This window comes from Spea bombifrons, chromosome 1, assembly GCF_027358695.1.
Source record: "Spea bombifrons isolate aSpeBom1 chromosome 1, aSpeBom1.2.pri, whole genome shotgun sequence".
In the NCBI taxonomy this organism is placed as follows: Eukaryota; Metazoa; Chordata; class Amphibia; order Anura; family Pelobatidae; genus Spea; species Spea bombifrons.
The window spans coordinates 74046955-74074564 of record NC_071087.1 but is presented as its reverse complement, the minus strand read 5'-3'; the positions used below and the strand labels follow the sequence as shown (position 1 = coordinate 74074564).

The 27610-nt window shown below is 40.3% G+C and overlaps 1 protein-coding gene across 11 annotated transcripts in view; it reads right to left on the bottom strand.

The window, feature by feature from the left end:
• Nucleotides 1-5701: 5701 nt before the first annotated feature.
• Nucleotides 5702-27610, bottom strand: part of PTPRS (protein tyrosine phosphatase receptor type S) — a 103696-nt gene continuing 81787 nt past the window's right edge. For 6 of the 11 annotated variants that reach the window (XM_053463650.1, XM_053463657.1, XM_053463654.1 and 3 more), the window contains 14 exons: nt 27133-27245; nt 26692-26739; nt 22846-22943; nt 22310-22433; nt 17549-17724; nt 16680-16799; nt 14724-14878; nt 14129-14414; nt 11340-11518; nt 11121-11247; nt 10479-10604; nt 9509-9663; nt 6911-7046; nt 5702-6688 (listed from right to left, as the gene is read on the bottom strand). In XM_053463650.1, coding sequence (XP_053319625.1) covers nt 6620-6688; nt 6911-7046; nt 9509-9663; nt 10479-10604; nt 11121-11247; nt 11340-11518; nt 14129-14414; nt 14724-14878; nt 16680-16799; nt 17549-17724; nt 22310-22433; nt 22846-22943; nt 26692-26739; nt 27133-27245 — 1912 coding nt within the window. In that variant the 3' untranslated portion in view covers nt 5702-6619. The remainder of the gene's footprint in view (nt 6689-6910; nt 7047-9508; nt 9664-10478; nt 10605-11120; nt 11248-11339; nt 11519-14128; nt 14415-14723; nt 14879-16679; nt 16800-17548; nt 17725-22309; nt 22434-22845; nt 22944-26691; nt 26740-27132; nt 27246-27610) is intronic. The other 5 variants (XM_053463668.1, XM_053463697.1, XM_053463674.1 and 2 more) reach the window with 1 other exon arrangement.

Genomic DNA, 27610 nt, shown 5'->3' with positions numbered 1-27610 from the left:
ATGTGACGCCCAGCATCATTTTATTCACCTGGCCAAAAGTCTAAAGACGGAAGTACGCATGTTGGACCTGTCCCTTCAGGACTACAATGGGAAGTCCCTAAGGTTGGGTTTCCTGGTTGTGAAAAGAGACATTGAACTGATGCGTGCAGCTTGGTAGATTGTGGGGCCTACTTTCAAGAGAGTTGGTGTCAGGGCCGGCCCAAGACAAAATGCCGCCTGGGGCGAAGTGTCAAATGCCGCCCCCCCATTATCTACCCTTACTCTCCCTCCCTATTATCCACCCCCCCCCTTGTATTTACCTTTCAGCAGTCCTGCGCTGAGTCTCCCTACTCAGTCTCGGTGCTGGCTTGTAATGCTGAGCACCGGAAATGACGTCATCTTCTGGCGCTCAGCATTACAAGCCGGCACCGAGACCGAGCTAGAGGGCTCGCAGAGGAGAGAGGGGCACCGAGTGGGTACTGACAACTTGGTAAGCAAAAACCACTTGGCGCCCCTCTCTCTTCTCCGCGTAACAAAAAAAAAAACAAAGGGCTTGGGGCGGCAAAGTGCCGCCCCTTCAAAAGTGTCGCCTGGAGCAGTTGCCCCACTCGGCTCCATTGTCGGGCCGGCCCTGGTTGGTGTGTAGGTCAGGGGCAAAATTGGTGGCGGAGCTGTTCCCAATTCTGGTACCAGTGGAGATTTTGGGGGACCGTTTGATGAACCACCAGGTCTGCTTCTGGTGTGACAATTCTGCAGTGGTGCAGGCCATTAATAACCTCAACTCTTTATATTTCCCAAGCCGTCAAGTTAATTCCCCATTGTGTCCTCTGCTGCTTGCAGTTTAATAGGATTTGTAACGCCCCCATTGTACCTGGGGTTGATAATAGCATCGCTGATTCTCTCTCTTGTTTGCAGTGGGAATAGTTTTTTCAGATGGCCCTGAAGGGGGACAAGGTGGAAGTGCAGTTTCTTGGGTGGATATGGCAGCTGGGATAGAGGGTATTAGTCCCAGTCACTTGGAAATTTTTACAGTAAGGTGTAGTATGACTGGGGTGAGTATTTTTAAGACAGGTAGCGGCCCCTCCAGTCTGGACCAGTGAATGTCGACTCAGGCTTTCACATTCAAAGCAAGGGGAGAGCGGGATTTGACAAAGGGGTTTATGGTCAAGTGTGCATTGAGTGGGTTTAGGAGCGGATCACAGTCACAGGGTAATTCCGGGCCAGTGTCATATGAGCTGTTGGTCTACTAATTTCATTTTTCCAGTTGGCCATTGCTTTGGCTTTCAGGGTAATGGACCTAGTCAACCCCAATAGGAAAGTCCATTTTGCCCTGCAGGACGAGGCCCTCATCTTAGATGAGGATCTGGTGAGGGTTAAGGTATGCTGGTATGCTTATTTGATCGCTGCATCTGATGCACCATGAACTTCTCATCTTCTTTTTAACCCTTTATTTTTCACTAGAACGCTTATTTGATCTCTGCATCTGGTCCACCCTGAACCTCTCATCTCCTACTTAACCCCTTGTTTTCCAATGGTATGCGTCTACCCTACCTTTCTCCATACCCTGATGATTTCAAAGGATTAACTTTGGTGGAGGACCACCTTCAACACTTGGTCCGGTCACTACGAATATATTGTTATGCCTTTCGGCCTGTGTAATGCCCCGGCAGTCTTCCAAGAGTTCATCAATGACTGCCTTTGAGAGTTCCTCCCCCAATTTGTGGTCACATATCTTGACTACATCCTGATTTACTCATACCACCCTCATGGAGTCTGTTTCTCACCGTTTGAGTCGACACATGCACATTTGTGGCCTGCTGGAGGTCATTTTGCAGGGCTCTGGCAGTGCTGCTCCTGGCACAAAGGCAGAGATAGTGGTCCTGCTGCTGGGTTGTTGCCCTCCTACGGCCTCCTTCACGTCTCCTGATGTACTGGCCTGTCTCCCGGTAGCGCCTCCATGCTCTGGACACTACGCTGACAGACACAGCAAACCTTTTTGCCACAGCTCGCATTGATGTGCCATCCTGGATGAGCTGGACTACCTGAGCCACTTGTGTGGATTGTAGACATGCTACCACTAGAGTGAAAGCACTGCCAGCATTCAAAAGTGACCAAAACATCAACCCACCCCGGGCAAACAACATATATATATATATATATATCCTCTTGAAATTAGGTAATAACAATTTGGTAATGTGTTACCCTATCTTAGGGTTTGTGGATATCAATACTAGAGTCCAAAGATAGATTTGTATTATTAATATTTTAATAACAAAAAGACAAATGTTACACAGTGCCACAATTACAAAAAACAAGACATAGAAAAGAAAAAGAAAACAAAAACAGTTCTTAAAAACAATGGGACTTAAACACAGGACCCTCACTCACAGGTTTCTTCAATAAGCAGTCCTGTGGAAACTCCTTAAGTCCAGATGGTTTCTTACAATGTTGTTCCAATCAGAGTATATCATGGAGTTCTTCTTTGAGGTCGCTGCATTGCCCCTAAATCAGACTCTTTTGTAAGAAAACACCCCTCTGGCCACATGACCAATTATATGACACCTTTTCCAAGAATTGATTCCCATCTTTGATCTACCAATAAGTTATGGTGGGGGTAAAGGTGATGGAAAACATCTCCACAGGGCTCCTTTGGGAATATGACACTTCTAGCCAGAACAGATACAGAGGGCATGCACAACAAAACTGATTTAAAGCAACATCAGATTAACCCATTCAATGCTTGCACAAATAAACAAACCACCTCTGCTGGATTACCCTTCCATGCATCCACTACATCATATGAGTTAATCATGACAGTCTTCACCCACAGGTGTTTGCGGGCTCCTTACCTATGTGCTTGGTTCCAGCTCTCAATACACGCCCCGCTTCCCTCCACTCTACCTGGTTATCTGTCCAAGCTGCACTGGAACAGCTTGCTCCGTGCCAGAAACATTATGGAGGCAGAAGACGCTCGCCATACCTGTCCTATTCTCTGGGCAACAGGGTCTGGTCGTCCACTCAGAGTTCCGACCATGAAATTGGTCAGGACCCCCCGTATACCGAGAGTCTTTCACGTCTCCCCGCTCAAACCATTGGTGTGTTACAGCGTTCGGCGCCCCGCTTCTACAGCGCATCCAGTTCAGGGGAAGAAGGAACACATCGCCCAGGCCGTCCTTGACTCCCGGAGACAGCAAGGGAGTTTTTAGTACCTTGTCCATTGGAGAACGCTCCAGGGTTCCTGCAGCACGTCTTGATGCGCCTCATACGTTCCACTTACGGAGGCCAGTGTGCCCTGACGGAGATCGCCCGGTGGTTGCCCCTTTGAGGGGGTTACTGTCACCTACAGAGACCCCCCTCCATCAGCCAACAGCCACAGCGGCCACCACAGAGGAAAGGGAGACCTTCCTCCGTCAGCAAGCAGCTTCCGCCACGGTGACGTCAGACATTTTCATATTTTGGGACAAATACCTCTAAATGGTGCCTAGTCACTTCCCATCCTTTATAAACTCTCACTGGACATTAAGACTCCTCAGTGTGCTTTCTGTTTCAGTCTTTGACCATGGCTTGACCCTGTTTACTCTGACCTCTGGATTCCTGACCTTGGCTTGTTTATCTTTGTTTCCTAACTTTTGGTATCCTGACCTCGGCTTGACCTTGTAGTCCTACCTACATCAGTGTGTCCAACCATGGTGCTATAAAAATAAATGTAATGTAACGGTGGTTCCTCAAATCTTAATAATGGGCCTCTTACCTACTCTGTTTTAAGATTTCCCTTGCAGAGCCTCTATGGACTACACATGTCTTGCACTACTCTTCTTAATTTTGTAACTTCCCTTTGTAGTCTTTCTAGTCTTTAATTATTTCTTAAGATTTAGCGCCACAATGAAACTTTATATTATAATGCCTAATACAATCTACAAAGGCATAATCACTTTGTTTACATTAATATCACATGCTTTTAATTTAGCCCCTGCAACTTCACAGGTATTTCTAGATATGCTTTCTATTAAGAAATAGTGGAAATACATGTTACGTGTTGTTTTTAGTCTTGCAAAAGCTAAATGTAAATGAAATAAACTTTAAAATTGAATTGTGAACATCTTAAGTCTATAATGGTCCATGTTTTGAAGACGCCACACATTTTCTGTGTGCCGCTATTTGGCACTATAGCAAAAAATCTTGAGAATTAATGGTCTGCCTGCCACTGGATATGGCTCCCTGTTATACATGATTGATGTATGCTTCAGATTTATTTTACCTTATCATGTTTAAATGATACCTTATTAAGAGAAAGTAGTGTGATAAGACTGAGATAATGGTGAAGATTTAAAAAGGAAATACTATATCTATACCTCTTTTGTGGATTAGATACCACCATATGGGGTGGTTCATTTTCTGGTATTTTGGTGTAAATACCTGGTGACAAATATTTATACATGATTGTGCACCTTCTAATTCAAAGACATTTTTATGTCACACATGTATTTCAGAAAATTTTGTAAAATGTTCTAAGCGATTGAAAAAAAGTTTTGGGTATTTGCGTCTGTTTCCATTTATAAATCACCCGCAATGTATTTTATCAGTGTTAGTACATAAACAAAGGTGTCAATCGCTAAGACATTTTAATATAGTTCCGCCACTGTAAGGAAATGTTTTCAGTAACAGCTTTTAAAATTTCTTTTGAAGAGAAAAAAATAGCCCTGTTTGTTGTCCTTTCAATATTCCTTTAATACAAAGCTTATACATCTACATAAGTTGTGTTGTATGACCCACATTTAATTTCCAATCCAAATTACAACTGGGAAGAGGCAGCATTTTGTTGTTCTTGTAAAACAAAATATCCCCTATGAGCTTCATATTTAAGAAGGTGGATAGACATGTAACTTGTAAAGAATACAATGGAATGGAATCCATTGTTATGATTACAATGATCATGTACTTCATCATCTGCTTTTAAACACACTGGCTGTGCAACAAGAAAGGTATATTTTATTAGGGACTTAAAATTGCTCAGTATCGACCTACACGTGGTGTTATTTAGTGTATTCTGATGTTGTGATTGTATTGCGGTATTAAGATCTCTTTACAGAGTGGCAGGTTCCAAAAGTAATGCACTGATGTGCATTAAAGCCCACCCATTTAATGTTGATTTGTGTGTGTGTGTGTGTGTATATATATATATATATATATACACACATACATACACACACACACACACACAAACGTATCTATATCTATCTATCTATCTATCTATCTATATATATATATATATATATATATATATATATATATATAATGTGTGTGTGTATGTAAGGAATGCTTTATTGGATAGGTCCAGAGTCAATTCTCACATAACTTCACCCTCTCAAAGACATAGTGGAACCAGACTTCTGTCTTATCTAGCCTTCCCTTTAATAAAATGGTGTCTTGCACCTTTATGAATATCCAATGAATACCAATGTGGTAAGGTCAAGCTGTCAGTTGGTTGGAAGAGTTTGGGAACATTACAAAGCCAGTGTGATGGGCACAGGAGAACTGTCTGGTTCATCCCTTTTTATAGTAGAAAAGACATATGATGAGGAGCAACTAGCACTGTATAACATAGTAGGAATCACGCATAACATCTCTACAGTGAAAAAATAGACTGTCTTTGAACAGAATCTGAACAATAGCACATTTCTTCATCTCATTGACATTTTTGTTAAAAAAAAGGAAAAAAAAATACAATATAAAAAGGGTTTGGGTTTAATGTCACATAATAGGATACAGATACAATGATACTTTTTAAAGCAGGCTACAAGCATACACCCAAAACATCTCTCCGAAATATTATACAAGCGGCACTTTGATTCAGGATTCACTGCATTGTGGACATAGAAATATACAATATAGGGCATTGTTGGAAATTAGAGTCCAATGAGTTAAAACGTTGTTCTTTCCAAACTTGACAGTGAATATTGGAAATAATGTTGCTTTTGTGAAATGGAACTTCTAGGAGAAACAGAAGTAAGATTTGGAAGGTTGAATTCCTGTAAATGACTTCAGCAAGAACACAGGTGAGCAGTTAATATTCTATTTGAGAAGGGTCATGACTTGAAAGTAAGGAATGTTGCATGTCAGAGGCAGGTAGGGTGAGATCATAAGGTCAATAGTGATGACAACGGTCTGTGGTGCAAACCACAGCATGGATTCATTTCTGTCCTTCAAAACAGAGGAGGGCTCCTGATTAGGTTTAGACACAGGCATACAGAAGCATATCTGTCCAATAATGAACTGTACTGTTCGATGTGCAACATTTCTACTACTTTGAGACCTAGAATAAGAACAGTGAAGATGCAACCAGTGTCTCCACGGTCTTTCTATGACAGATATTAAGTTCTGCTAAGAGAACTGCTCCAAATGTCTGAGGTCTACATCCATGAACACTTCTTGTGGTTTAAGTCCAGAAGCAGCTTGAAATAGACCTTAGGACGTCGTGAAAGGTATGCTCCAAGTACACAAAGTAGAGTCAATATAAATAGTTTTCCACAATTCTCCCACAAGGTTAGAAGTCCATGTTTGTTTTTGGGTTGATGAGCACAGGCTCTCCAAGAGTCAGCACTGATTAAAGTGGTTTGTAAAGCCCACAAATAATGGCTTCTTAAGTTGCATAGTGATCAAAACTGCCCAGGTACTCCAAAGCGGCTTGGTAGCAAAACTGGTATTCATCCTAACAAAAGAAAAAGGACATCTTGAGCATCCAGTTTTTTACAGTTCTAGATTACATTTTAGAAGCAATGAGGACATAAATGGTCCTTTAAATGCTTGATGATTAAACACAGTATTGCACTTAAATATCTTCCACATAAATGCTTGACAGTGCTAACCTTAACAAATTATTACATTCTATAGCATTATGTACTTTAAATTATATGCCATTTTGCACACTCACCTCGGTCTGTACCATGGCTGGTCTTTGTGTTCGCAACATTTTCACGGTCTGAAAAATGTCTACCACTCCCTCATAACGCATTCGCTCAAGGACTATACTGAGAGTAATGAATACCCCAGTCCGCCCAACTCCAGCACTGTAAACAAGAATGTGAAGTGTTTGAACAGAAAGGACACAAAACATGGTCATTTTTAGGATATGAAAGAGCTGTATAACCAGGGTGTGGACCAGTTGGAAAATTATAAGATGAAATATAAAAAAAAAACATATAAAATTTCAGCAAAGAGAAGGGTTGCATGTGTCAGCTGTACTGAGTGCTTGTGTATGTGTACATAAATGAGTATATCTGAACAGGAATTGGATCATACACATGTAGAAAAAGTCCGTGAACAGCTCACCCTCCTTGTACATGTGGTTTTATTGGAGTTTAGGCAATTGCCAGGTGCTGCTGAAATGCGTATCAAACCCTGTAGTTTAATAAACTATTCAAACGAGCAAACAGCGTACTTCTAGCAGAATCTTGTGTAAAAAAACAAAGATTCTTTATTGGATCATATTAAGATCGTAAATATATTTAAGAAACCAGTCAGAAATGTTTCGCCAAAACGGCTTAACCCCTTCATTCCCCTATAGACGTACCGGGACGTCCAAAAAACGCCCATAAAGAAACCCCTATGGACGTCCCGGTACGTCCAGCCCTTCGTGCAGCGTCAGGGACACATCCCTGCCGCTGCACAGGAGACCAGGCTGTCGTTTGACAGCCTGGACTCCCCCCTGGCAGCAGAAGCCGGCATCGCCGGCTTTCTGCTGCCCGATCTCCCGTAACAGCTTCCGGCATGAAAGCCGGTAAAATGTTACAGTTGAAAGTGCTCGATCGCGCGATCGCACAGTTGCAAACGCGCAATCGGGCATTCCCTTCCGGGTTGTGTCACTGCTGACGTAACCCTGCGGGGATATCCTGCCCTCCGATGAGGCACAGAGACGCTGCGATCTCTATGCAGGTCTGTGAGGACCTGCATAGAGATCACAGTGTGATCGGTGCAGGGGGATCGCGGGGAGGGGAGTGAGAAACCATCTCTCTCACTCCCCCTCCCGTCCTGAAAGAGAAAAGCAAAAAAAAAAAAGTTAATTCATTTAAAAAATAATATTAAATAAATCATTAAAATAATAATATAAATAATACAAAAAAAATTATAATGTGAGCTGTGATGTAATTGTGACATCACTGGCATGTTCAGGAGGTCCCTAGGAGGACCTCTAACCATTTCTGTGTAAAAATAATATATAAAAAAATTTAAAAAAAATAAAAATAAAAAAAAATATATAAAGAAAGATAATAAAAAAATTATTAAAAAACCTTACTTCCCATTGCCCTAGCATAACATCTAGCCAGTATAACCCTCCTGCCCCCGTTCACAACCCCCAAACCCGTTAAGCCATAGGCATAAAAATTATACAAAATTGTACACCTTATAGTATGCTCCCTGGTGCTGGGAAAGTCTGGAAAATCTATATAAATTAGGTATTTCTGAAATCAGGACACCTGAATTAATAAACTTGGAGGGGATTTTCCATCACTTTACCTAATTTTGTGAGGATTCAGAGGGAAAATGTAAAAAAAAAAAAATAGTTTATTTTTCTAATCTTCGCTAGTTTTTACTAAATTTCTCATTCTAAACTTTCAGCTAATCATCCAACTATGGTATCAAAAGAAAGCTCTATCTCTCCTTGAAAAAACAATATATAGTTTATATTCACAGGAAAAGAGAATCATCGCTAAACCGTCATACCCCAAAAATGGCAAAATTGCTCTGGGCTTTGAGGTACCAAAAACCCCTGGGATTGAAGGGGTTAATCATAGACTAGGATTATGTATTTATTTATGAATGTGTTTGTGTATATCAATGTTAATTATTGGGAACAGAAGTTGGTAACATCACCAACTAAAACAACATGTTCCCGGTTCCTGTTGTTGAGCTGCTTATCCCTTGTTATGCGAGGTAGACCTGGGTAGCCCTATCTTTCTGCAGGTGGATTTATAGCACCTCGTTCAAGAAAGACAGTATGGGTTCCCTAATTGAACCAAAAAGTTCAGCACTTCAATCCAAAACAATTAAACAGTGACTAACTAGAAGTTAATCATAAAATAATACTTTTTTTAAAAGCCAGTGTACGAAGTATAAAAGTGTGCAAGTGAAAATAATGAAATTTAAATTACACAGGTTACAAACACATTCGAACACTATGTGAAAATACTACCTCCATCTAGAGACCAAAGTGTAAATATAGGAATATCAAGGATTTTTACACAATTTCTACATGTGAAGACATAGCCTGTACACATACAAAAAATATTGTTAAGATTGAAATGGAACCAACATCATCCCTACACATCCCCTATACAGGAAAAAAGAAGGTAACTGTGGTCCATTAATGCAGTCACCTGTATATTTGTATACAGGAAGCTGCCTGACATTATGCAACTTTGGAAATACCAACATTTTAAAGACTTAAGTATGTTGGAGTTTTATACCAGCCTCGTGACTTTTTTTTACTGACGCAGCATAACTTAATAATGCGCATTTAAAATATACTTACCTGCAGTGAACAGAGATTGGACCATCCTGACCAAACTGCTCCTTTGTCTTGTGTACCTGCCCAATGAAATCAATAAAACCTTCCCCTGACTTTGGCACACCTTGTTCTGGCCAATCAGTGAACTGAAATTGGCGAACAGTTCGAGACTGGCCATCCTACAAGACAATAGTAAGCCTCTGTTATAAACAAGGTAAAAGTAATAGGATGATAGGGGCTGAATTTTTCTAAAGTGCATATGCTTTTCTTAAACAGACATCTCTATTTTCTCAGTCAAGGTGGGACAAAAACAAGTGAGACTGGAGCGACCATGTTGTCTTTTTTCTGTCTAGTTGTATACTACACATGCTTTCAACAGGGCTTAAACTTTGGTCATAATTGTAAGACTCTCACAATCCACTATCTGGTAGTAGTATGTGTGCAATGGCTGGGCCACTATTTCCATATCGATTCTACATAATTTCTTAAAGGTATATTCACTTTCAAGGTGTACCTGTAACTTGCAGCTTTTAGAGTTACCAAACAACCCACAACATGGGCACTAGTTCAACTACTTTAGTGATACCGGTTTGGAAAGCATCATATTATTTCAAGAGTACAATTTCACTTGTACAAATGGGGTAAATCAAGTAAAAACTGTCTTATAGTTTCCTATAGGTCCCACCAACTGGGAGAAATAGCGTTAAAAGAGAGCTTTCCTTCACTAACTTATTTTCTTAAGACATACTGCTTATAATAGCTTATAAGATATTTCAAAATAGATATTTACATATCTGACTTCTAACATACATTGGGCCTTAGTTAAGATGGTGGCTTTTTCTTTGCAAAATTTAAATATAAGAAGTATTTGCCTGCAATCACACATCTCATTAATTTGCATGTGCAGGAAAAGTCTGAAATCTACATATAATTCAAAGCAAGTTAAATTATGTCATAAGAAAATACACTACTTTTTAATGTCTCTTCAACATACCCTGGCATCTGTAACCTTGAATTCCCTCAGAATGTACTGGGGCATGTTGTATTCAGCCATTGGGTCCACCACAAAGTACTGATATCGAGCAGACCGCTCTGCTGGCCAATACTGGTGGCACTTTTCCTTAAAAAAATGTATACATAAAATATATTTATATACACACACACACACACACTAATAATTATCATTAATTCTTTATGGTTGTATATCCAGTGAGAGCAGAAACAACCAAACTATCCTATACTAAAACAAATAAGATTTGCTACTGGTTTAGAATACCAGGAGTTTTTAAATGAAATATACATAATAGCAGCATTTTGACAATGGGCTATGGATTTTCTACATTCTACATGGATTACGGTTTTAACATTATCACATTATCTTGTAACTTCAGCTGCACTAAAATGTCAACCTGCTTCAATGTCTACTCATTTTATTCATTAACAGGCAACAAATCACAGATTTGTACAGTAGAGCGCACTTGTGAGTGGTCTGCCAACTCTCTTACTGCTCTAGGCTAAGCCTAAATACTCCCAGTAAAGGATGAAATAAAAGGGTGACTGTTTTTTTAGTTTTGTGAAGTTGAGGGTAGCGAGAAAGGGAGGAAACCCTGCCCACAATTGTATCATTCATACTTACCCTGCCCATTTCCCTAAGTTTTGTTAACATTACAACAATTGTGGAATTATTCTCCCAAAGCATCCTCCAGAAATCTTCAGTGGTCTCGGCAAGAGGACCTTGCGTTGCAATGTAGGCTTTTTGTTGTCTGTGAAAAGGTTATATAATTTTTTTTTTTATAAATGCAGATTTGTTAAAAAAAAAAACTAACAAAAAACACCAAAAGAATAAAACTCATACCTGTATCCATCAATGAAGCTAGAATTAATATAATCTGACCCTTCCACTCCCCTGATTGGCTGAAGGCAAACTCGTGTAGTTTCATATGGCATGATATTAACAAGTCGATTTTTGAACTTGTTGCATGGAAGGTTGGCGCTGATGAATCTGGATGTGTGAGCTTTTGAATTTGCAAGGCGCTGAAAGTAACGGAAAAAGATTTTGAGTACAAACTGCATAATGCCACATGGTGCTCTCAATAAATGGCAAATTACCACGTAATTTCTTTAACATAACTGATTCTTCATACCATCATACACTGCAAGCAGTTTGTCCAAAATAGCTTGTTTTCATGTAACTGCAACAGGAAAATAATGCACTAGCCCCCAGTGAAAAGAAACACTGTTTAACTTAATGAAGGTGGGTAGTGAATAAACCAATAGTTAATTTGAAACAGTATTAGAAAAAAAAACACACTGGACAAATGTTCCAGTGCATGCAGGCATCCTTTCACTGGGTGAAATAGTATTTACTGAAACGAGAATTTTTTAGGCAAAATGTAAAAAAAAAAATGCTTTTGTAGGGATAGAGACTCAAATACCATATTTGCTCGATTATAAGACAAGGTTTTCCTCACCTTATAATCGAGGTTGTCTTATAAATCAGTCGCTTCTGCCGGGGCTTCTATCACTGAGCGCTGGTGTCACATGGCCTTCCAGTGTGCCACCATAGAAGCCCCGGCAGCAGCGGTGGTTGTCTGTGCGCATCCCCCAGCCGGTCAACGTTTGTGAGATGCGCACAGACAACCACCGCTGCTGCCGGCACTTCTATGACAGAGCCCAGACGTGACACGACCTTCTGGTGCTCAGTCATAGAAGGCCGGAAAATTCGGAAAAGAAACCAAAAATTCAACATTCACTTGGCTGAAGCCAAAACAGAAACTGAAGACGATGGGCATGATAGGAGTGTGATTGCATCCCTATATGCTATCCAATTTATTTTGGCAGAGGAGACTGCAAAATATGGCTTTAAGAAAAATCAATAATTTTTCTTAAAGCCATATTTAATAAAAAAAGGTTTGGAATTTAATTTAGGATTCTGAAAACACAGGGCTATGTTGTGGAACAGCTGGGTATGATCAGCCTCTCACATCGTTGTGGAGGAATTTTGGCCTACTCTTATGTACAACACTGCTTCAGTTCATTGAGGTTTGTTGATATTTGTTTATGCAGAGCTTTAAGGTCCTGTCACAGTATTTTAATTGGGTTGAGATTTGGACTTTCACTGGGCCATTGCAAGCCATTATGTTGTAGATTTGCTGGTTTGCCTGAGATCATTGTCCTGTTGCATGACCCCATTTTGCCCAAGCTTTAGCTGTCGGACAGATGGCCCCGCATTTGGTAAACAAAGGAGTTCATGGTCGACTCAATGACTGCAAGGTTCCCAGGTCATGTGGCTGGAAAACAAGCCCAAATCATCACCCCTCCACCACTGTGCATAACAGTTGGTATGAGGCGTTTGTGCCAATATGCTGTGTTTGGTCTTCACCAAACGTGGTGCATTATGATCAAACATCTCCAGTTTGGTCTTGTCCGTCCAAAGAACATTGTTCCAGTCTGTTACTCCTTCAGTACCGGAAAGGTGCGGACGGACGTCTGCAAATCGCGTTGAGTTCTACCCACTGCCCCGACTACACACCAAGGAGTCAGAAGCATAAGACAGGAGGATCCAGGTTGTCTGCAGCTCTGTGGGGATCTGGATCTTATTCTCATAGTCAGTCCTATTTGAGGTCTGATTATAAAACGACCCAGATTATAAAACGAGGGGTATTTTTCAGAGCATTTGCTCTGAAAAAACCTTGTCTTATAATCGAGCAAATAGGGTATATGTAAAAAAATCTAATCAAATCATGATCCTTTCTCCACTCTAGGTATGCGGTGCCTTTTTTTTACACCAAATGTAGTGCTGCGTGTTCTTCACAAACAATTCAACCTTAGTTTCAGCAGTCCACAAAATATATTCTAGTGGCATTGTGTAGTGTCATGCTGCTCTTTGGCAAATTTTAGGCACGCTCCAATGTTTTTTGGGGTTTTTTTTTGGTGATCAGCAGCTTCTTCCGTGGTATCCTGCCATTGACTCCATGCCTGTTCAATCTTTAGCGTATGGTAGACTCATGAACAGAGATGTTACCCAGATCCAATGATTCCTTCAAGCTTTTATCTTTTACTTTAGGGTTCTTTGTACTAAACTGTCTCCATTTTAAACAATTTGTCTAAGGGTGGACTGATGAATATGTAACCTCTCTTTGAGATTACTTTGTAACCCTTTCCAATTTTATGCAAATTAACAATTTCTTTTTGGTGCGATGGTGAGATAGTTCACATTAGCAGATGCTTCTTGGGAATAGCAAACACAAGAGGATTGAGTGTTTTTTATGTCAAAGTATCTCTGAAACACACCTCCAGTCCAGTTTCATTGATCGGACTCCAAGTTTGCCAACTTGGAACTGATTCCAATTAGCTTTTGTTCGCAGTGATAAGCCTAGGGGTTAACAGATTTTTCCAACCTACATTGTAAATTTTATGTATTCGATATGGACAAGAACAATACAATAATTTGTGTTATCAGTAAAAACAGATTGTTTGTTCATTATAGTAACTTACATGAAGATCATATGGTATATTATGATACATTGATACATAAATGATGGTAATTGCCAAAGGCTTCAGTCACCTTTTCTTGCAACTGCACATTGCTGCTTGTTTATAATAATAATTATAAAAAATATAGTAATTCTTTGTGGCTCTCACCTTGAATTCCAGCTCCATGCCAGTGACATGTTCCCCCACTTCGATTTGAGCTAGCTTCTGAATATATGTGTACAAGTTCCGGGCTGGGACTTCTGTGTTCCCACAGGCTACAGCCTCCAACAAGGCATCATGGATAAAGCTGTATTGGTCCTCTGTTTGCACCATGTAATTTCGTTGTGATCTCATAAGTGTCACATGGCCATAAATATCCACCGTCTTCTCGTGCTTGATCCTTTCTAGCATGGCATCAATTACTATAAAGCAGCCCGTGCGCCCAACTCCAGCACTTGAATGAAGAGAAATGGGAACACTGTGAGCATTCTAAAACATTCACAGAAAGTTGTAAAACTGCCTTAAAAACCCAGTGCTATTGTTAAGCCACAAAGCATCAAAGTTCTGCATCATTTTTCAACAGAATGTGACTCGAAACATTAGTGTCCTGTTGCCCAAGAAAGACAGAGAAACACAGATATACCACACATGTCTTTACTATGTTAGAGGTAATGTATTGATTACGAGTTTGCAATCTTAAAAATGTCTTGGAAATAGCTTAAAGGAGAAAGTGATTTTGGCTCCCATGTTTAGATATATGTACCTGCAATGTACAATAATTGGCCCTGCATCGGGTGGATTGCAGGTTTTTACTCTCCGGAGGAATGCAAGGAATGGGGTTGGGTACTCAGGAACCCCATGATCAGGCCAAGCAGTGAACTGAAACTGACGAACCTCTCTCTTCTCACTGGAACCATTCTAAATTGACAGAAAACAATATTTCAAGTAACTGAATCACATCAACAAGTCTGATTAACCCATTCACACCCCTTTGGAGCTGTGCCAAGACCCCCATTAGGACGTACCATCTTCCTACCGCTACACAGGATATCAGGCTGACTACTGACACCCTGGACTCTTCCCTGTCGGCAGAAGTCAGCATTGCTGGCTTAATGTCGACTGACTGTAGAGTTCTTAAGCGAGTAGTATTACAAAAAAAATTAGTACAGGGCAATATGGTCCAACAATATATATGTTAGCAAGGAATGACTATTATTATCACTAATAATAATGTACGGGCTGCCGTTAAATAGCTGCATCGCCGCGATCGCAGCGTTTTCGCTGCGATCGGCGGCTTTGTAGCATCCACGGAAGCCTCACAAGTGAGGCTGACCGTGGATCTGGGGACGAAAGCCCTCCCCGGAAGAAAAACGGCCGCCGCCGCACCTATCATCAAAGATCGCGGCGGCGCCTGGCTAAAACAGCTTAGGAAGCGATCGGAATCGCCTCCTAAGCATAAACTGTGTTGCTGACATGCCTCGATATCGAGGCATGTCTGTAACACTACTCCCTACCCCGATAGCCTTGTGATTGCTCCGAAGAGCAACCACAAGTGCCATCCTGTAAATGATGTTGCGGTCATTCACAGGATGGCATTAACAATAGATCTGAGACCCTCCCTACCCCGATAGCCTTGTGATTGCTCCAAGAGCAACCACAAGTGCCATCCTGTAAATAAATTATTGTTAAAAAATGTTAAATATGGTAACATGTAAAAATCCCTACTGTCACCAAAAAAAAAAAAGTTTTTAAGCAAGTCCTAAAATTCTTTATCTTTACAAAAATTCCAGCATGGAAAGAGTTAAAATATTGGCATTGCAAATGCCCATAGGGTGTCTCGTATTAATAAATGCATGAGTTGATGGGGTAAATTGAATTGGCCGGGTTCAAAGATGTCCCAAATAAGGGACATGGGGGCAGTAGGATCAGATGTCTAAATGGCATAAAAATACACATCTCACAAAGGCGGCCTTTTACCTCCCAAATAACCCTACAAACTCATGCAAGTGGGGTATCAGGAGATGTTACTGAACAGATATTGGGGTGTTGTTTGACACTGACATATACCAGGAGCGGTAAATGTATACCTGAAGTACAACGTGTGTGAAAAAAATACAAAAAAAATGTACTACCATAAAGTTTCACAAAGGCTGGTGGTAAAATTAGTGCATGGAAAGGGTTAAAATACCAGCATTTCAAATACCTTGGGGTGTCTAGTTTTTAAAAATATATGATTTAAAGGGGTAAATTGCATTGGCCGACTTCAAAGATACCTGAAAAAGTTAGAAAAAGTAATTTTTTTTAACAAAAAATAGCCATATTTTATCATTTTGTCATAGTAAATTAGATGATATGATAAAATTAATGGTATCTAAAGAAAGCCCTGTTTGTCCTGAAAAAAACCAATATATAATATGTGTGGGAGCATGACATGAGAAAGAAGAAAATCACAGCTGAACAGCAACACTGAAAAATGTTAAAAGAGCCATTGTCCCACAATATACTACACGTAAGAACCCCTATTGTCCTTAAGGGGTTAAAAGGAGGCCATACTTCTCCTGAACAAAACAATGTATGATTTGTGCAGGTTTTTCAAATATGGAAAAAAGAAATCATGGTTAACCAAATTACTAACCATGACAAAAAATAAACTCTGCCCCTCAGGTTATGGAAAACCCTCTGTCCCAAAGGAGTTAATAGGAGAAAAACAAATCTTGACCTTGTGGAGAGAAAAGGTCCGCACACAGAAAGTTGCCAATTCAATTGTGTCCAGAAGCGTAACTTGAATCATTCCGTATGTTTCCGCTCCCCGGCTGGGCCAGTACTGGTCACATTTTATCTGAAATGCAAAAAATTTATTACAGGATAACATACATCACTAGACCCTTGTTTACCACACTCTACTTTTGGAGAGTATCAAGTTTTAGCTCATTTGTGCCATTATAGAGGAAAAATCTTAAATCGACAGTCCTGCTTCGAGTCTTCCTGCTCATGAGGGTAGTGCAGGACCAAAACGTGATGCAAATTTCCTCTGCACAGGGCATTAACAACCCCAGACATACATTTCTGACTTAATGGACCTAGTCAGGGAGGTGCAGTTCTTCTCCCTCAAGGCATAAGTGAGTACGGAGGTTTGAACTCAACTTAAAATAACATACAAAAGCGTTTTGGGAATTTCAACCACTACCTCCGATCAGCTATTAAGCAGCAGTCCATTGTCTGTTGAGCTGTTCTCAAACCTTTTTTGAATGCAATTCTTCAAGGTGCAGCTAGGTTTATCTTCCCAATGTTTGCACACATGCTATCGCACAATGTGCAAGTACACAAGTTGTCTTAACAGACCACTAGATGCTATTAAATGTTGTTTAATTGAAGCTAAAACATTGACACAATATATCCACACGATTATGGTGATACACATTCTACAAAAGCTTAATAAATACAGGTAATACAATTGGGTCCTGAAAGTTGTGTGAGCTATAATATGATCTGAATGACACACACTAATGGCGATTTTAATTTGGGTATGGCACTATTCCCAATGCCTCCCAAAATAGATAAAATATTTAGACTTGACAGCAAACTTACTCGAGACTTCTCTTCTAGTTTTGTCATCATGACAACAGTGGCTGAACGCTGCTCCCACACCATGCGCCAAAAATCTCCAAAACTTTCAGGCAGTGCTCCTTGCGTTGCTATATATGCATTCTGTTTTCGGTAGCCATCAATATAATTGGCATTGATGTAATCACTACCAATAATTCCTGTGAGATGTTAAAAAATGTCATAAACAGAGAAAAGCATTTGGCAACACTGGCTGCTGCCACAAACAATCTATTAAGCACAAGGATATGTCATATGCTGGAACTCCATCTCAGAAGAATGGCAGCGTTGACACTCTATAGATTGTGAAGGTTAGGCGCAGACCTACATAGTGCATATAGGACAGTTACAATGGCATCTCTGATTTGTCTACCTGGCTCATTAAATATGGCCACACCAGGAATCCTGATCATGCAATAGTACAATCTGTGGTTTTGCAGCAGCAGGACTATCATCCTCACACCTGCTGCACTAGTCCCAGGCCAGCATATACCACTGTTTGCCCCAAGGTTAATGTGTACTTTTAATAATACAAAAGTCTGATATTAAACTCTTGCCTTCATAGATTGAATTAAAATATTAAAACTAAAAGGTAAACTGTCTTTGAGAATGTATTGTAAAAGAATGAAGAATATGGAATTCCACCTTAGTAAGTGTTCTGTTCCTTACAAATCTCAAGAGAGAATTTAATTTGGTTAAACAGGCATTAAGTTACCAAACTCAAAGCTGAGCTGTCAAGCTAACCCATCTGTGTGGATTCATGATTAAAAATGAACAGCTGTGACTGCGATCCGTGAAGAAAACTCATGGGCGCAAGAACATAGTCTGTTCTGCCTTTGAAACACATTGCAAGATCTAGACAAGGCAGGCCTAGATTTTTTTTATATTTAATATAACACTTTGTCAAAACACTGACAGAACAACTTGCATACACTTGGAGATCTGAAAAGCAAGGAACCTGCCGAGTCAATAACCTGTTATTTACCTATGAGTTACCTTTTACATATAAGAGGCTCCCAGTGTTCACAAGATGCACTGCATTCTCCATTGACTTAACTTGTTCCTTACCCCATGGATGTACCGGTATGTCCACAAAAGATGTGGCAAGATTATCTTTTGGAGGTACCGGCACGTCCAATGAAAAATACAGGGGTGTGCTCCGATGTATGGTGCAGCAAGTTGTTTCTGGTCTCAGGAGACTGCCTTGCAACCGAGGCAGTCCCAGGAGGACCAAGTAGTTGATGGCAGAGTTATGTGATTGCCATCAACTACAGTCACAGAGATTGCTTGATGCCGCACCACTCTGCTATGTTTAAGAGAGAGAGCATTGCAGCTGACCAAGGGTCGACATCAAGCCTGGTACCCCACTGACTCATTTTATATAGAAAAACAAAACAAAAAAATGGCTTTTGAACTTAATCCCACAATTTTCTCCTATTAGAGTACAGACCCTATTTTGGTTTATTCCATTTTCCCCATGTTATGAGCAGGTTCAGGTATTGAGCTGAGAAATGAGTTGAGAAATTCACAGCATTCATTTGGGTTAACGGTCACACAAATTACTTTTTTTCGTTCAGGTATTGCAGCCTGCTCGATATTCCTTCATTTTAATGATACTGCGCAATGCCCCCTAGAGGTGACCCACATTTTGACCATTTATATAAATTAAATAAATAAGTCCCATAATAAAAATGTTTGCAATACATTTTCTCAAATGTACAACCCCCATGCAGAATGTCTGCATCAATGAGTCCCTTTCCACTTTTCAAATGTAGACTGCAGTTCAGACAGTATATGTCCATAAAGCGGTCTAGGTATGGGGTAAAGTTCTATGAATCTAGGGGAAAGACGGTCTTCGAGATCCTCTGGCTGCCCAGAGTCACTAAGCACAAGTAGCAAGATAGCGTGGGACCTCTTCTTGACCTATCTAAATAAAGGCCATCACGCCTCTGGGTAGATAACTACTATAGCACCCCAGAGTTATTTAGGTTCTTATATCCTTTTGACAAAGAAATACTTTTCAAGGAGTCCACTCAAGATGAAAATGTCCTGCGTCTTACTGGTAGGCATTTTCCCTGCACAATGCAATCTACTGGTGTCAAAAAGGCCCCAAAAAGATACAGAGTCTGCTATAAGAAAGGCATTAGGGAGGACTCCAGGTACCACTGCCCTTTCTGACTCTCTCAGCCAGGAGTCAGCATTGAGTTTGCCGCCAGCTTAGTTGCCCCTGTTGTGAGTTACAGCAGACTCCAAGGCTGCTATTTGGCCTCCAGTACTCTAGCTATAGTGTGAGCCCCTGCTGAGAGTGAATTGTCCCAGGGTGAGCTCCTGTTAAACTCCCTTGCCTGTTTTGCGGCATTAAGGTGTTCCCTTTTTTCAACCTACAGTTCCTCTTGGCGTATAACATGTCTCAGGACAGCAACCCCTCGAGATGGCTTCATGGCATGGCTGGAATCTAAATTTTCCAGCTCCGTGGAAACATTGCTTTCAAAAATAGCAGTCAATATACCACAGTCTGTCCAGGTTCAGACCCCAGCGCCTATAGAGCCGACCATTGTCCCTTAAGGGACTCATTTGGACAAGTCAGATGAAGAAGCCTCCAGTTTCAAATGCCCTTGGAAGGCCAATAGTGCTTCGGTCATCCTAAAACGTCTGCCACTTCTGAACACTCCCAATGGCTATACTGGATGATGAGCCAGTGGCCAGGACTGCAGATTCACGCTTCATTCATGAGTATCTGGTGGATTAGCCCCACCAAGCCAATACTCAGCATACAGAGTTGTCTGTCACACCCCACTTGGCTTCAACTTCTGCAGACTTCTTGGTTCTAGCTCCAGCAGGCTCTGCTGTGTTTGACCCTACCACTATGTGCCATCCCAGGGCCACGGAGAGCACCCCTCCAAAGCACATTGGCCCTTTTCTCTATAAATGGCTACGCAAATCTCTCCCAAAGGAAGTCCGTAATAAGCTGAGGGCCGAATGTCCCTGTCCCTGCCTTCCGGACAAAGTGGCAGTTACCCTTGAGTTTGACCCTAATGTGGTCGCCCTTCTAACCCTTAATAAGAGGGATCCCAGAAAAGGCTTGGAGCAAGGGCTATGATCCGCACAAGACAAGCTCCTAGATTTGGTGGGCCCGGTGACCCAGATCAATTCCCTGGGTTAGCGTTCATACGTACCTGGCCCGCACGGAGGCCATTTCTTCTACACAACTTCGTACTTCTTACGTCAGGCCTTTTCGGGCAGTTCATTCCCCCACCTTAGCCAGATGGGTCCGCTGACTGCTTTCTTTCGCGGGTATTGATGGTTTGTACGGTGCCTATTCGGTCAGGGGTGCTGCGGCCTCTGGTGCCTTGGTGGGGCTTTGCGTGACATTCTGCAGGTGGCAGTTTGCTCTCACGCTTCCACCTTCCGTGCTTTTTATCTTTTTTTGTTGTTATTTTCTGACGTTAAAACTGCAAAACAGGAGCCTGTTCTAGCCTTGGTGCCTGAATAATCAAAATTTTAATAAAGACAGGTGCCTTGTGTTTTAATAACATTTTAATTATTCAGGCACCAAGGCTAGAATAATTTCTAACTGTCACATAACCTGCACAAAAATATATGAGTTTGTTTTTCTATTTTTCCTCTAGTTTTTACTAAATTATGCATATTAAATGTCTGGCTAATCATGTAACTATAGTATTGTTGTGAACCTAGTACTCACCTGCTCCCAGGCTCCAACGACGGGCAGACGCACCACAGAGCCTCCTCCCCTCCCCTGCTCGCTGACACAGAAGCGAGCAGAGTCTCTATGGCAACGCGCGCCCTATGCCACCGATGGAGGCCAGCAGGGAGGAGAGCACGTTCACAGGTTGCCATGGAGGCACGTCTCCTCCCCCTGCCTACAGGCGTTGCTATGGCAACACATCTCCTCCGATGATGACATTTTGGCGCCAAATTTGAATGACCTCCCAGAAACCTTTGCTCAGGTAACAGCTGGACTCATCTCTATACCCAAGCGTTATATGCTATTTGACTACTAGTGTACCAGACCCTATTCTGTGATTCCTACCAGTGATTCTTGCAGCCTGTCTCGACCCCTTGCTTTGTGACCTGACTTCGCCTTTGGATCATCCTTTTATTACCTCACTCGGATTTCTGTGTGTGTTTGTCTCCTGCTAATAGGAACCAACCGGTTCCCAGGCTCACGGCCAGGCGTGACAGGTGTAAAGCAATACATAGTTTAAATGGGTACACTATTTACAGCAAAGGGGAATATGACAGAAAAAGGAATATGACAGACATAACAGACATATGACAAAAATGGCCAGTATTGAGGTATGAAAAACTCCTGAAACAGAAGGGGTTAAAAAATAATAATAATAATAAAAAAAAAACATTTACTTGAATGGTAAATGAAGATCATCTTCCTACTGGATGGACTTAGAGTTACGTAGGGATTTTATGAATATTACAGTCCATATGCACACTGTTATAGCAGATTGCACATTCACAGAAATAGTTATTTTGGCTTGTTATTCACCCAGTTCTGAAGTGATCTTGTGACTGTGCCAAAGTGGACACCTGTGACTAGTAAATGATATTTCAATTTCATGTCATGGGGTCCTCTGCCATTCTTCTCCCCCACCCTTAGAAAGCCTATGTCTAAAAGTACTGTACTTTGTACCAAATGAAACTGTATCTTACCACAATAGAAGAGATATGGAGCAATATTTATAAAATCACGAGAAGAGGATGAATAATTACCTTCAACAGGCAGCAGAATGACTCTTGAATGGTCATAAGCAATCACATTAGCATAGCGATTTTTAGGCTTGTTAACTTCTAGGTTGGAGTGCTCCCAAGTGAACTGCTGCCCAGGATCAATGGACTAAAAAAACAGAAAAGTCAAACAAGATGACATCTCATTTAGCAAAATGAATAAAACATTGGGTAGACTATGATGAAGCAAAGGGGGGTTAACAAATTCTGCTGGCACAATGTGTGTACCATTTTCCCTCTACATGTACTAAATCTACATCTACTAAATCCCTTGACCTATAGTTTTTTTCTACCAAGGAATATTGTATGCCATGTTATTATTTGCTTCTTGATTAACTAGAAAACCTGCTCTACCTGGTTGGCCAATAAAGTAAAAACTGTGTAAGCTTAAAGGAAGGACAAAAAATGTATTAAACATTAGAGGTATATAGAAACAATACTATAACATGTAATACTGTATAGAATCAATAATTATAAACAGGATTAAGAAGGATTGGTGTATAGCTCATAGAACATCTCACCTCATACTCTTGGGATAACTTAAGGTTATCATTGGCCTTTAGGTGCTCTGTGTGTTCAGATAAGTCAGCTATTGGAATCGGTGGATGATTTAACATGCCTGCCATGAAGAAATATAATGAAACAATTCATATTTAAATATCAAACAACCCATAACGGCTTAATGAGAGTCTTTGAATGTGAGATCTGCAATGAAAGGACTGAGGTTAGAACAGGTCAGAAGTCAGGGCTCGAAATTGTATCCTAAAAGGTCAGAAGATAAATGAGAGCTGCATTTCCCTGAAATGGCCCAATATAGAGCAAGTTTTGTTGTTCTGGGTAAGAAAAAGGGGACCTTCCAACAGAAAAAAATACAACATAATCCAAACTATAACAAAAAAGTGCAAAAACATTCAGTGATGTAAATCCTACAGATCTGATGGAATGAATGTGTGTATTAGGAGGCAAATGGCAAAACATTGCAGTGTCTCCTGTGGCTCAATGAGGTATAATGGTTTAACAAGGTCATCCACATAGATAGCTGACCATCTCTCAACAGACTGAGGAGGGCATCTTCTTTACAAACAAGCAAAACTTGATTCTGTTCCACTTTGAATATAGATGCCCACCACTAGTTAACGGAAACAAAACTATGTAAAAGAGGCTTGATCTCTTTAGGTTAAAGTATTTAATCAGATGTAAATGTAAAAGCAAATCTTCTTGCTCTGTCATAGCGCTATGGCTCTTCATTCAAATATTAAGCACCCTTATTAAAGACCAATATTTTGCAGGGGTAAAACTACAACCAAGACATCCTGGTGCCTTTAACTGTTAACTGTTAACTACTTTGTGCAACTTAGTGTTGGTATGCTCCAGTGTTTCTGTGCCTGTCATATGTTTTTTTTGTCTGTTCATGCTTCTTGCTCTCTTTTGAGTTTATTCACTGAAGTCGGTTGTGTAGGATAGTTGTGGTTTCAACTCACTGGCTTCACTATTTATAATGAACAGCCCAGGTTTTTCCTGTATAAACAGCTGAGCTGGCCCTGAATAATGCATGGTTCTATCAGTGAGGTGACTAACTAATTTAACTATGTATTATACATGGCTGGCCAAGCTGCTTTTATACGTTAAGTTTGGCCTTTCTTAATGCACAATGAAGTCGGTGAGTTGAATCTACGACTCCTTCAAACGCATCTACAAATTCCTACTTAATCCTTTCCTTGTGTGGCTCTTACCACAATGTTTAACATTCCTTTTATAAACATTTCGCTAAAAGGAGAGCTGATAGGAGAGTTGTGTTTCAGATTCTTCACTTCACTATGTATTATGATGAGCCAAGCCCCTTGACCCTCTGCTGTAGGAAGAGCTTATATGGTCCTGTATAGTTAATCAGTGAGATTTCAGAGTCTCCTCACCCACTAAATTATGCATTACACAATGCCAGCTCAGCACTGCATTCTAGAGAAATTGGCCCTTCTTAATGGATAGTGAAGAAAGAAGGTTAAACCACAAATATCCTGCCAACTCTTCCAATTCAAGGAATGTCAGCAGTGTGGGTTCAAAGAACAAGATGTGTAGGTCAAACGAGTACTGCACACTAACTTTTGTACCTCATATTGGTAGATAATTTTGATAAGTGGTAGCTATAACCAAATACACTGATGAAGACAACTAAGCTACACCTAATTACACATCCATACAAATCTTTACTTGGGACCTATCAAGTTCTCTACAACACTTCAAAGGACACTTTTATTCTCCTTTCAGCAAAATACACAATGGGTTTGCTGATCATTCATTTTCATAAAAAGACAATTCTGTGTTATGCAAGATGTAAAAAAAATCATAAAAAAACACATACCTCTGCAACACATATTTCTTTATCTAAGGGTAAAGACTCTGGAGTTTTTCTTTGCAAAAGACAAGTAAACATTTATTGCTATGGTTCAGCCAACCACTATACCAGAGAAAAGTTAAAATTGTATTGCTATGGACCTGCAAACTTAAAAAATGGTCTTCCGTGCTAGTACCATCACTGATCCTGAGAACACAGCAATAACAAAAAGGTGGAGATAACGTATACCCTACATGTATAAAACAGAAAGGGATGGTTGCCATGGAGAATTTCGAGCCCCGTTAGTGTTATGTAACAAAGCAGTGGTAATTTTTGCGAGCATTAGCAGCGTGATCAGTCACTTTGGTAAACCTGGCACAGAGATGGCAAAGCAAGCATGGCATTTTCAGTTTTACAGTATCTTGCAGTTAATACTCTAGTACCAACTGCTGTTTACCATTGGGATCCTTCAGCAGCTAAGAACATAAATAGTCACTAGTGGCTGTATGTAGTTTTCTGCATTAACAGTTGCAGAAAGCTTGTAAATGCTACGCCATGCTAGATCCCTTTATTTAAAAGAGGAAATCCCATGGAAAAAAATATTTAATCTTGAGCATAAAATACAGTGTTGTGTACATTAATATAGGTTAGCATTGACAAAAAAAACTAGTTTTATGTCATTGGGGTCTATTCAAGGCAAGTTCAATTCAGTAGTCAGGAGAGTTTGAAGGGGAGTTGTGGTTTTGGCTCATGTCACTATTCATCATGAAGGGCCAACAACCGTGAAGAGCTCAGGTGGTCCTGTATAATGCATAACAATACTTAGAAGACATCTTAACTATGCACAAAACCAAAACTTTAACATATTAAAAACACAAATGTGGCAAATAAATCACTAAAAAAATATATTTTTTTACATATTAAATTTTAGTAAGGGCTTCCCACAGGGATTTTTTAAGGGATTTATTTCCATTTTTTGTTTAAATTAACACATTAAAGGTTAAGTTTTAGGTTTTTATATTTAGGGCATTGCATTTATGTTCTTTGTGTCCCACTTAGCAGTACGAGACTGTGGCATTTGGGTTTAACTATGCATTATTCAGGGCCAGCCATGCACTGAAGTATTATAGTGATAGTCAAGGAGATGAAACCACAACTGTCCCTTGTGAATAAACCCAAATGGTGTTCCAATAAACTTCCTATATATGCAGACTTGGAAGCTGTCATCATCAGTTTGGGTGACTTTCCCTGCCCAGACACTGCCCTGAGATGCTTGTTTATGGCAGAGCTATGAAGTCCCTTCCTACATAGGCTCACCTGTAAGAGTGTCTTACTGGGTGATTAACAATGAGCCACTGGACTGTTTACCACAGGCAGTGTGATAAGGAGTAAGTGTGTTTAGTTGTGTTATCTTCCCCCAACCTGCACGCCAGAGAACATACAGATAGCTAACATTTAAACATTACTCAAAAAACTAGAAACTGTGGTAAAGTAAAAACTGATGGGCCTTCACCTTTAAACATTAGTGCTCAGGGAATTTCTTTTGGATATCTTCACATTTTAACTCCTGGATATTATTAATATTTATTATTTTATATCGCGCCATCATATTATGCAGCACTGTATTTTGACACTTAAGTGAACATTAAAAGTAAAATGCAACATGTGCTACAGAACACACATCAATACGTGTACCTGTCTGAGAGTCAGCCCTGCACATGTAAAGGTACATGTATAATATGTGTGTAAGTGTACCCTGTACACTACATTGATTTCAGAACTCTGTGTAGATGGTGTGAAGACTACCTCAGAAAACTACCTTGATGCCATGATGGTAACTATATCTACACAACAATATGATCTCACTCTGTAAAACTGCCCATATAAGCACAGAAATGGTGCAGGGAAAAGATGAGATGTGAAAAGCCCAAAGATCACAGAAGTAAAAAGCAAAAAGGCCAAACAAAACCTTGGGAAAAATAAAATATAAAAAAGTGGAAATGAACCAACGGGAACCAAATAGACAGGAACTAACTTTCAAAGTCAAACTCAGGGTCACTGAGGGGACTGCTGAGACCAGAATCTGCAAAGAACAGTAAAATAAAGAAATAAAAATATAACTTGCCTTTATGTTTTGTATTTCAGTCACAAGAACAAAAAGCTCAGATTTATGGCAACTCAAAGTTGATGCACCTGGAATAATGCATCATTAAAGTTTTGCATGGACCATACAGAAACTATAATGGGCAAAATATAGGAGGTGAAACATGTTTTACATAATTAAGAAAACAATACAGAACAAACAGATATAGACGAAACATTGAAAATTATACTGTACCACCAAATAGGATAAATGTACAGAATATGTGAATTGCCATTTACTGATGTGCTACCTTAACCAATCTGCATTTCCGAATCTACTGATTGTCAGGCAGAACGCCTCAAACTTTAGCTTTGATGGGGAAGGTATCTTTACCTGGAGTCTGGAAGTTGATACGCCTCATTTCCACTGGATCAGTTGGGTGATGTGGGGTAATATCTGCATTATTCAGCAGACATTTGGTTCTGGGTTCTGAGTTCTTCCGTTTGCTTCAATCAATAAAGAAGCACATTAAAAGACAATGCAATAAAATGGGACCTAATATTAGTTTATGAGAGAGAAAGAACTAGTGAAACTAGTAAAAAAATATCATTATTTGTCCCCAAGCATCTTTCTTTGTGTCTGGCTATGAAAGCTTCTGCAACATAAATGCAGGCAGTGGGGGGAAATGGGATTTAGTGTGAGAGGACAGAGATAATTTGCAGGATCAAAGTGCTTAGTGCATTGTTACAGTTAGTTATTGAGTGCTCATACCAATTACTCCACTGACGAAAGAAATTCTTACCTGTCTGGTTTGCTGTCCATGGAGGGCAAGCAAAGGGAAGATGAAAATCACAGTGAGTTACATTTAAAA